Raw genomic sequence first — 11,952 nt, forward strand, 5'->3', positions numbered from 1 at the left:
AGGTTTGATTTTGTTGAAATTCACAATACATCTAGACATGCAGAAAACAAGAAAATTCATTAAGGTCTTTTCATTTTACACGGCTTTATATGCATAAAATAATACATTAATTAATTAGTAAAGAGTTGTCCCTTATGTTCATAGAACTGACACAAATATAAAGAATTTTTCACACTTTAATTATTCACAATTATTTACATGTCAGATTAATTCCAAGACAAAAGTTGAAAATCTGAGAGGAAAGAGTAAGAATAAAGTTGTTTTTATAGATGAATGCCTCTGTACACATGGAGATACAGAAGTCTATATTCCATAGTGTGATCCGTACATACAAATCAAAGATGCGACATCATTTGGCTTTGCTCTTGTTTTCAAATGATGTACACACACGCAAACACACAATCACACATGCTTATGCTCCAGTGCTGAAAAATACTGTGTAAGACCACTACCAATGATCTGTACATGTAAACAAGCAGACATTAGTTATTCTCCTGTGAAGATCCCTCTGCTATTCAGCAATATTAGAGAGAAGAATGGAAAGCAATTGTTTTGTAATTGTAAGAAAAAAGGCACACAGGATATGGCCCTTTTTAAGACTGTAAGTTCACAAGTACATGCAAGAAACGTGATTCTTTCGCACCATAACGTGTGTAAACCTAAAGCAATGGTCCACAATATAAATCTTGTGTCTCTATGACAACATGCTGCCGGATTATCTGTACATGTTTAAAATAAAAAATACAACAAAATAAAAGCATTTTGATTAGAAATTAAATATTGTGTATTTAATTCATTCAAGAAAATTCAAATGCAGTGAAGACTGGGAGCTTATGGTATACATTATTACTTATTGTTAAAAGTGTGTAATATCTAAGCACCCAATTTTCTAAAATAATGACTTTTCAAAAAAGATTTTCCAAAACACTTCACCGTCTGCCATTGGTAAATAAACAGAAAGTCCCACCCAAAGTAACATCACTGACGGAGCCAATGCTGCTTTTTTGGGATGCTCAAACAAACAGAGCAATGTTTTGATATCACCACAGAGCCACAATATTTCGCTTCTCTGAGAAATCAACCTACAAAGAGCTTATTTATAATTGTCTCTGAATTTAAATCTAAATATGTTAGATCGTAGTTAGCAAACTACACTAAACTGTAAAGGGGTCCTTTTATGACAGACTTGCAAATGTGATTTCAATTGTGACATTTACAGTATATTCCTCTATAGTGTACATGCGAGGAGAGCTAAACTAAAAGAGGAGCGTTGAAAGAAAGAGAGAGAACACATTCTGTTGCAAAGCTTCAGTGGCAAAACAATGACTCAAGGGTGAACCTGTCACTTCAAATCTTGAGAGGCTTGGCCACCTCCCAGGAAAACTCTGATCGGCCAAAATGACCATAGCAGGCGGTGCTCTGATAAATCGGCCTCTTCAGATTCAGGTCCCTGTTGGTGAAAATTAAGTTGGTAACTTTTTTTCAAACTGAAGAAACGTTAAATCCAAAATAATTTCTCATACACATGAACTACAAATGCAGTTTGATCATTTATCATACATTGATGGCAGCGACCTCTAGAGGAAATGGCGGGGAAAAGCAGAACTGTGATCACAGTAGTTGTTTCATGTATTTTAAGTCACAGTATTCCTTTTTATATCACTTATGGTAATATTACACCGGTGCACCATTTGCCACTCAGGACCCTGGACATATATGTATAATAAATAAAAGATTAATGTTAAACACAAAACATTGCTTGCTTCTAAAGAAGTGGAAGAAGGTAATAAAAACGTATAATCTTTTAAATTTTATACCTAACAATGACACCTGGTCGGAGGTCAAAGTTCTTGTTAACAATCTGTAGCAACTCTTTCTCTGTTTTTTCCGATGAGCCATAAGTGAAGAGTGAGATGGACAGAGGGTGGGCAACTCCAATGGCGTACGACACCTACAGGTGATGGGAATGAATTATGCATGAGCCTTTCCCAGAATCCTCTTTTAACCTGTCCCTATTACATACAATTTCTAACATATTAACCTTTGACGTTTTTGTCGAGACGTTCATACTGGATCATTTACAGTTTTGTTTACCGTAAGACACAGATGTTAAATTTTACCTGCACCAAAACTCTTCTACACAGTTTGGCCTTCACCAGGGATTTGGCAACCCAGCGTGCAGCATAAGCAGCAGAGCGGTCCACTTTGGTGTAATCTTTACCAGAGAAGGCTCCACCCCCATGAGCTCCCCATCCACCATATGTGTCCACAATGATTTTTCTACCTGTGACTCCAGCATCTCCCTAAAAAACATCATCATCATTATTTTATGGTTAAAGGTTTATAAAGGTGAAAATGGTTAATACAGAGAATTCGCATGAAAATGGCACAAGGAGTGTGTTCACATCAATGATGATGTTCCATTGTTTGAATCTGAGCATAGACGCATAGAACTCGATATGTGATGAAGATTAAAACTGAAGAATGATTTTTGAATGTTTTTAATGGTGTCATGAACTGGATTTGTTTATTGTTTTATACTGTTGTATGAGGTCTACTTATGACGTTCGCGTTGTTTTTAAATTCAAATTAAATAATATTAGGCTATTTTCTAGCCGGGTTTTAAGGCCGGCTCGACAAATTCTCGGTTTTAATGGACATGCTGGTGAAGACCTGGAAGTAAACGCCCACTGCTATGATTGGAGAACAGTTTGCGTAGTAAACTTAGTTGTAGCATTCTGTGAATTTGGTTAGACACGTAACATTAGGATTCGCTTGGGATAAGTGAAGCCTGTGATTTTACTCAAATTTACTGACTTATTTCCCAGATGTGATGGCAAGGCTTTGCGTATAGTTTGTAAAGCCTATAGTTGTATGGCGTTTAATGATATATGACATAATGACATAATGTTATCAAAACACCTCAAAACAGCCTCCATTATTCGCAAACGGTGGATAAAACCTTGAAAAAATGATATATGAGCCCGTCAAATCACAGAGATGCCGATTCGCACAGGCCTAGTATTATCACAGGACCTCTGTGTTTGTCAAAATATGGTAGGTCATTTGTGGGGGAATTTTCACTTTACAAATTACAGACATGGCCGATTCGCACAGGATTAAGATCACAGACAACCTCTGAATTATTACAAATGACTAGTTGTCCCCAGGTAATACTAATCCTTGTTCTGCACTACTTGTGTTCCTTTAGTACTGTCATGCGCGATCCAGTGGGCGGGGCTAGAGAAGTAGTCGTTGATATTCTTCTGTGGAGGCGGTGTTCAACCTATCTTTGACGTCATAGATAGGTGCATTTCAGGCCATGGGTGTCATTGACACCTGGGGTGTCAATAACAGTTGTTATTTCAGTAACAAAGGCGTTTCCAGTTCTGACACTTACAGGATGTCAAAATTACAGTTCAAAATGTATGTCTTAGTTCATGACATCTTTATGACTTTTGAACTACAAGGTATTTTGGCTTCTGAAAACCAGGAAAACAGTACATATGTTTGGTCACCGTTACCTCTGCTTTATAGTAGAACTTTGAAAAAAATGTATAAAATAACTTTGCTGGAAAGAAAGGGTGAGAAATCCTAGACAGAATGTTCCTTCAAAACTGCTTATTACCAAAGTTACAGAAAGACTTGTTGAAGCTCACCTGAGGTCCTCCAATGACAAAGCGACCACTTGGCTGCAGATGGTAGGTGGTCTTATCGTCCAGATATTTAGCTGGGACAACGGCCTTAATGACCTTCTCTCTCAGAATGCGTTTTTGCTCTTCCAGCGAAATGTTGTCATCGTGTTGGACCGAGATAACCACTGTGTGAACACGCAACGGAATCACAGCCCCATTCTCCTGCTTGTAGTGCACAGTCACCTGGAATTGTAGGAAATTTAAAGGAAGTATGCTAGGTCAACAAAAAAAACGATACAACTTTACGTTTCTCAATGCAGAACTCTAAAATAGACCAGAGGTTTCAGCTTTCCAGCTACCCAGCTTGGATTGCTGGCATGTTTCTGTGATTGACAGGTGTACAGCCGTGTCTTCCAACCCACTAGGAAATGTAAGGACTGGGTGCTCTGGATGTCATGCGATGGGGCATTTTAAAACCATGAGAAGAGACCGCCTCACTATCTTGCTCAACAGCAGTCACACCTATTGGCCAATGTTCTGGTTCAATGAACACTAGGGCTGATAAGATATCATGGTCAACATCAGTCAGCGGTTTTCAACCTGCACACTGTAACTCCAAAGACACACTTACATCATCTGGTGACAAAATCACTTCTAAACAGGCTTTAAAGCGGATGTAACACACGCAGTTTCTGCCAATCTCATATTTATCTTGAGTTCCAATAGAGTAGTATTGCATACTTCGTATCTTCGAAGAGTCTTTTGTTTGATCACATTTATAAAATATAGATACAGCTATACGATTGTTTCCCGAAAACAGACGAGCCCTGAATTCGTGCAGGAGGGGGTCGGGACTACAGCACGATCACATAATATATGTACATAATGCACATAATATGCATTATCCCTGCATAACTCTTGATTCACTATAAGTTCATGTGGTTTACCTTATGCACGTAGACGCGGACTGCCAACAAAACACAGACATATGACTCAGTTTCACTTACCCACTCCAACTATCACTTTCAAACGATTTCCAAACCCAGCATTATATCCTCCATTTATAACATTCCCCACCAAAATGCAGTGAACAAACAAACACCGCTGAACTTCGCGAACGAAGCAGCACACTGATGAGCGTGCTTTTTTCCCCAATCTCCCAGGTTGATGTGCGGGCATGCTCTTTCATCTCGCCCTGGATGGTTGACGCGTGGCCGTGCTTTCCGGGAGAATTGTCCAATAAGAGACTAAGAAAAGTTGTTACGAAACGGAAACCAATACGAAGGATGGGGGAGTGATCGAGCACAGAAATACTACGTCCAACTCGTTTTTTGACAAGTTGACCATGTCAAGCATGAGAAGCTAGCAGGTTTAAGCATTGTAAAGAAGTCAGAATGCATGAAACACAGTGGCACTACTCTTTTTGTAAATTTGTAAAAATGGTCGTTGGCATGTAAATAACTACAACATAATACAGATTACATACAAACACTTAACTAAGGAAAATATTGCAATCACGTGCATGTTACATAACAATTTCTATATCAGTTTTACTAGTACTAGCTTTATATTAAATGGCAGTGTAAAGCAAACTAAATAAATTTAGAAAAATAAACAATGCAAACTTTTAATGAAAGTTTCAACTGGCAAATATGGCAAAATTGTCTACAAGAAAATGCTTTTGATTTGAAATGTTATACTGTTACATAACTGACCTGCGTTTTAGAGTCTGGGCGTAGCCATGGAATAGTGCCATCCCTTCGCAGCTCTGCCATTTTTGTGTTGAGTTTGTGGGCAAGGACGATGGTGAGTGGCATACACTCCTCTGTCTCATCTGTGGCATAACCAAACATGAGCCCCTGAAACACAAGGCAATATGTAGGAACTACGTTGAGCATGCATCATATTCAAGCTCACTGTTTTTACGCTGTTTTTGTGATCTAACCTGATCTCCAGCTCCAATGTCTTCCTCATGTCTGTCAATGTGGACACCCTGTGCAATATCAGGAGACTGCTGCTCTAGAGCCACCAGCACATTGCAGGTTTTGTAGTCGAAACCTGAAATTAAAACAGTAGATTTTTTTAAAATTAATTTATTATTTAAGCATTAAATATTTAAACATCTTCAGAGACGGTTTCATCAGACGCAATTTAAGTTCAATTAAAACTCAACAGTTATTGATTCTTTGCAGAGGTGTACCGGAATTTAAGTTTGGGCCACATAACGTTTGTTTTGGTTGTTGCCGCTGAAACAGTCTATGTAATGGTCGTCATCAATAACCTGATTATGATTGGCTCGAGAAAAAATAGTTTCTCAACAGGTAACTTTGCCATTTCTGACCTGGAATCTCGTTCGCAGATTCACTAGGCTATAACAGAGATACACGTACTATGCAGGCAATTCGCACATCTCTCTCTATTAATAATTAATTCAAATAAATGCAATCATATCGCCCCACTCTGTCAGCGAGGGCAAACCGTTATTTTTACCCGTTCGATCAAAAATTGTACTGCAAACATTAATAACAGCTGGCTTGTTGGCTTGATTTTAATTGAGCAAATGACCATGGAATACGCGGAATAATCCACAGTTAGCTGTACAATAAAGGATTTTAGCCCAGTGTTGTGAATTAAAGTCCTGTAAAGCACAGTTAGTTATCTTTAACTTTATGACAATGAGCTTTAAATTACAGAGAAGCACAAAAGAGGACCTGACCTTTTTCAGAGTTGTCGTAACCGATGTGTTTGATAGTATCACGTACAATCTTCTGGTAGTCTACGTTGGCTCGAGATGTGATCTCACCGCACAGAAGTACCATGCCAGTCTTACAAACTGTCTCTGTAAAATAAATCAATATGTTTCGTTAGTCGCTACAACCCGGGACAAACACAAAGAGTTGTCTGCGCAAATGAAAGGTGTAAAATCAATGACTATGTAAAATGTAGTCATGAAGTTCATTCAAATGTATGCAGTGACTTTATGACCTCTCTAAATGCAATGGATTTAAATCAAAACATTTTGTTTGTGAAGCACAAAAGCATACTCACCACAGGCCACCTTGGCATCTGGGTCCTGCCTCAAGTGTGCATCGAGGACTGCGTCGCTGATTTGATCACAGATTTTGTCTGGTTAAAAAAAGTCAAACTATTAAAAAACTGAAGTTAGTATAACAGATTAAATAAAACCGTGAGTGTGATGGTAACTAGTAGTTTATGGTACCACTCTAGAACCCCATGCTTCAATATACACAAAATCCCAACAAAGCAAAGCCGTAGCTGAGCAGCTAGAGAGGACAATACTAGTGCTCATCTCCTTTCAGAATCATTGACTCAGTCTATATTTGAGCTGAAAGCTGAGGCAACAGATTAGATGGGTTACATCAGAAACAACACTGTCAAAATCAACATCCCAGGTGATAATGCAAGACTGACAAACAGGCCGAATCTATGAGACCGGTTCAGTCAAGATCCATTTTAGAATAGATTTTTTGGTCTTGCATATGAGTATTGATTGATCTGCTAGGATATGTGCTGATGATGGATGTTTAGCAAGACTTTGCCCACATTAACCAGTTAAACAAGTTTCTTGTAGAGGGAATTAGTTAAGAATTAGGATTTCATCTGTTGTTAATTCTGCAATGTGGTACATGACTCTCTTCATAGCACTTTGCCCTTGTAGCGTGATGAGAGAATAGCAATATGGTTGATAAGATATGCGAGGTCTGGTAGGTTCCCACACGATACTGGAAAATCTATTGGTAAACAGGTGTACCAATGAAGTGGTGACTCTCATTAGATAACTGTGTTAAGTGTAATTTGGGGAGAGTGCCATTGTGAAGTCAATATAAATAAACTGCGTAGTAAATACGTAACTAAAAAATCTCTTCCAGCGTTAGGCTGTAATATAACACGCCTTGTAAAATACACATCATCTGATTGACTATTTTTGTCTACTAGACTTTCACTCAATGAAATACCTACCGAGCACAAGGAACTTACCCAAAGTGTGAATTACCTGTGCGTGTCAGCTTTTGAACCTTACTGAACTGTTGCTTAACTCCCATGCTTTATGCTTTAGTGACATGTTGAGGCAGGTTAAATAATGTATAAGTATGCACTTGCTGTCAGGCATTTACAATGAGATGTCAGTAAAGACAATCTAATATAGGGTTACTTAAGAGTTACTATAGAGCTACTTACATGTCTGTATAATACTAATGAAACAAAGGGATGTTATTAAGAGTACACTGTAGAAGAACAACACCACAAGGAGGTCTTTCCAATCTAATTTAATAATGCCTAAAAGGTTGAAAATTCACCTGGATGCCCTTCTCCCACAGACTCAGAAGTGAACATGAAGGAGCCATCATCATGCACATCATTAAATCCTTCCATGTTTACCAGCAACTCAGCAAAGCTTCAAAATCACTGATCTGTCAAATGTTCCTCAAAAGTAGGCGAAGAATGCAAAGCTCCTTATAGTCCTGTGGGTCTCTGGGACTTTATGTAGAAGATAGAAAAAAGAAAGAGAGGATTGCAGAAAGAACTGACTATAAAACAGACAACCCTGTCTCAAAGCAAGTTGGCCCCTATATATGGCAGAAAGAAAACACACACACACACGCACACACACTCACATACATAGCCTCATACATACTCATTCACTCTCTCACAATTACACACACACACAAACACGTGTCATGTGAACGAATGGGGCAGCCCATTCCAGGGGGTGTTATTTTGGGGGAGGAGATTAAAAGTCTCCGAAAGTCTCAGTTAACCCCTTGTGCGCTAAACTCAATGGATACTTGACGTGTTTGTTGATTTATTAGACTCATAGATGCGATTAAGTTTTCCTTTGAAACTCAGATCATTTGACTAAACATTATCAGATCTGGGCTGTATAATAACAGGTGATCTATCTGTAATAAAACCCTGGCAGCTTGTGCTAAGTGATATCAAAACTTAAGGGGCGTGGTGAATGTGTAGATGTGATTGGAAGAAACAGAACTCCTCTTATTTTAAAAGGACATGTGGTTGGCAGGAGATGTTTTTGTGGTTATATAATAAATAAATTAAAACAACTTTTTATATAGCTAAGAATATGATTTAACATGATCTTACTCTGGCTTGTCTTCTTCAACATCTCTTCTGTGTCAAGGACTGAAATTCTCAGATATATTAGGATTTCCCAGTAAAATGTTTTCGGACATGTTATGACGTAATATTCAGTAGGTCAGATGTAAAGGTACTAACTGCAGGAAAATGTACTATTTACCCAGAATCAACAAGTGTGCAGTTCAGGGCCACACTGCTATGCTACAACAAGGAGTAACTCTTGCTGTTGTTACCTTCATCTTAAGTATATGAATTACTTGCGTTCTGTAGTTTTATTTAGTCACCCATTGACTGTCAGTGAATTTTATTGAGAACACACATGTAATGTCATTTGGCAGATTATTGCTGACAATAAACTGTCAAATGTGTATTCTAGAGGTTGTGACCTACTGCATATGGTTTGCCATGAACAGAATAGAATAAAATATAAGGGTGAAAAGTACTCTAAAGTGTTCCACTGAATGAACGGAGACATTTAGAGGATTATTCTATGACTGACTGTTTAATACCTGATGCTTTAACTTCACTATTTCATTATAGAAAGAATAGCTCACTTACTAGTGAATAACACTCAGAAAAGTGTCAAATGCACAATGGAAGTAATGTTTAATCTGACTTGATTTCTCACCTTTACATAGACACTTCCGGTAGAAATAACTTTTAGTATGGTAATTGTGTGGTGTATTAATTCCCCTCTTCGCAAGGACACAACGAAAACAGAATTATGATTTTAGGTCCTTCGAGATCTTAGGACAGCCCAATCAAATAAAACCTACAGTTTTTGAGCAAGATAAACTATCCACTTACAGGAAAGTAGAAATAATTATTACTCTAGATGGTGTCAAGATCAATATAGATAAACAAACATTATGTGGCCCAAGCTAAACTTATGGTAGACCTCCGTAAAGAATCTATAATTGTTGAGTAGTTTTAATTTAATTTAATACAATTAATATACAAAAAAATATTAGTATGCATTAAGAATAATTGTATTAATTGAATACAAATTCTTTTTTATATTACAACCAAACACAGACCAGAAGTGAGTGGATTGTTTTGATGTTGATGGTGAATGAATGTAATGCCAACCTGTGAAGACATGTTTTAACAGACAATTAAAAACAAAACAAATCTTAAAATGTGGTGAAATAACCACACGGTGTTCCACATGAAAGTTGTACTATTGGTTTTGGACAATTTCTGAACAAATGAGTAAATGACGTGGGATGAGACAAAGGTCAGTTTCTTCTTGAACCTTCAACCAGACAAAAATGTGGCACGTCGGGTTAAAATTCAGGTTAAAGGGGGAATTAAGTCCGGAGTAAATTATTCAAAACCAATTCAATAAAATAACTAAACAATTTATTATAAGTAGAATTTATTGTGTAATTAATAAATTATTCCTTTTTAAATGTATATTTTTTTATTTAAAACCTTAATGCATGGCAATGAAGCATTGATTCCTAAGCTATTTTTTGAACATACAAGCATGTGTAAGGTCACGATTCATGGACTATGATCATTCAGTTATAGTGATGTCCCAGCAATCTGAATACTAACTGGACCAAACAGGATTAGATAGACTGATGCACAAGCAGGAGAGTCCATTTTATTGCTATTTTAAAAGTTTGACCACTGCATGAATTTTACATTAACCTAACTTCAAACTTGTCAACAGCCTGAGCCACTGCTGTTTATTAAGTGAAAAGGTGAAAAAAATACTCATAACATTAACATATTGATATATTTATTCGAAATATAAACCGGTTTGCAGATTTAAGATATTCTTTCAATTGTGATGCAATTATTTCGATTGCAATGTCTTACTAAAATATTTACAGGATAATCTCTTTTAATAAGATTTCAGATTTCTGAAATGAGGGTTAGTTTTGCAATGCACTCAACTTTACATCAGCCTTGGTATTAAATAGATTATTATTAAATGCATTTACATTGTCTCAAGGTTGTGATGGATGTGGGGCAGAATTGTTGTTGTTGAGGTGATAAACGTCTGCCCTGCCCCTTTGTCAAATGTGATCTACTTCGATAAGCTGAATAGAAAAGGAGGTGTGCTATGCGAAAGCCAATGGATAATTGGCATTAGAATGTTTAGTAGGTGTGTTTTACATGCCTTTTGCTTACTGGTTCTTAAACCGAGAAAATCCTGCACAAGTGTGCTAGGAAAAAACTCTTCATAAGTCACCCAAGAAGTTGAACTAGGGTGAACTTACAGCTGAGCTGGTGCTGGGTATGAAAGATAAGCTGCCTGTCTGTGAGAGCTTGTATGAGACGGAATTTAGTTTGTGCCTTCTAAGTTTTACCAGCGAGCAAAATCATGTTCTAAGAATGTTACAAAAGCCTTAAAATGCCAATTTTTTTCTTTATTTTAAGAATGTTTTTCTTGGTTATGTGAACGTTAAATTCTATCATTTTGAAACCATTATAAAAACCTTATTCCTAATTGTATGTAATAATATTCTGTTGACAAGCAACATCACAGAAGAAAAAGAACAAGAACAGAAAAAACACAACCACTACAGCTGACTTACAGTCACACAATCTTAGATGAACACTAACTGCAACACATGAACACATAAAATCTGTCAAGATCTCACCAGAGGAGGAATAAACAACTCCACAAACACCATTACCATCATCACTTGACGTTTAACTTTATTTCTGTCATATATCTACAAAAGCTCTTATTGAAAATGATCAGAGGTTTAGATCCTGATGTTCACTTTTGTTTAAAGCCACCATTATAGTGTTCAGTGTGGACAGGATATGAATAGCAACAGTGGTGACAATCAACAAAATATTCAGATAAACAGATCAACTCACTCATAATGTCCCAGCAAAACTTAAAGCAAATAAAGATAACAGTAAGATTATCTGCATTATTTATTGATGATGCAATGCATCCTGGGAGTCATGGTTGAGGCTACCCATTTTTTAAATTATTATCACTATTGTTGAGATTCATACACTCCTTCTTTATGTGTGGGCAGACATTATAACTTTATAAGAACGTTCCTTAAACATTATTGTGGGAATGTCTTGTCCTATCATAGTATTGATCATTCCTGTAATCAATCAAATTCTGCATTAGACTTACTGCAACCACATCTGTTTCATTAAATTGTAATTATATCCTTAAAGGATCCCTGTGCTTTCCCGTAGGATCTAAGTGGTCCGCTGG

General features: G+C 37.1%; 1 protein-coding gene across 1 annotated transcript; it reads right to left on the minus strand.

Moving 5' to 3' along the window:
* Positions 1–158: 158 nt before the first annotated feature.
* mat1a (methionine adenosyltransferase I, alpha) lies at positions 159–8,270 on the minus strand. The gene is made up of 9 exons (XM_056760861.1): positions 7,955–8,270; positions 6,684–6,761; positions 6,352–6,474; positions 5,581–5,693; positions 5,351–5,494; positions 3,660–3,878; positions 2,121–2,303; positions 1,818–1,951; positions 159–1,450 (listed from the first exon to the last, which is right to left on the minus strand). The coding sequence occupies exons 1-9, from the start codon at positions 8,028–8,030 to the stop codon at positions 1,348–1,350; spliced, it is 1,173 nt and encodes a 390-aa protein (XP_056616839.1). The 5' UTR covers positions 8,031–8,270; the 3' UTR covers positions 159–1,347.
* Positions 8,271–11,952: the final 3,682 nt, after the last annotated feature.

This window comes from Triplophysa dalaica, chromosome 11, assembly GCF_015846415.1.
Source record: "Triplophysa dalaica isolate WHDGS20190420 chromosome 11, ASM1584641v1, whole genome shotgun sequence".
NCBI classification, from domain to species: Eukaryota; Metazoa; Chordata; class Actinopteri; order Cypriniformes; family Nemacheilidae; genus Triplophysa; species Triplophysa dalaica.

Coding starts and splice junctions, on each gene's coding strand:
- mat1a (XM_056760861.1), bottom strand. CDS start 8,030: ATGGAAGGATTTAATGATGTGCATGATGATGGCTCCTTCATGTTCACT. Junction 6,762..7,954: donor TGTGGGAGAAGGGCATCCAG/GTGAATTTTCAA, acceptor TTTTTTAACCAG/ACAAAATCTGTGATCAAATC. Junction 6,475..6,683: donor AGATGCCAAGGTGGCCTGTG/GTGAGTATGCTT, acceptor TTTATTTTACAG/AGACAGTTTGTAAGACTGGC.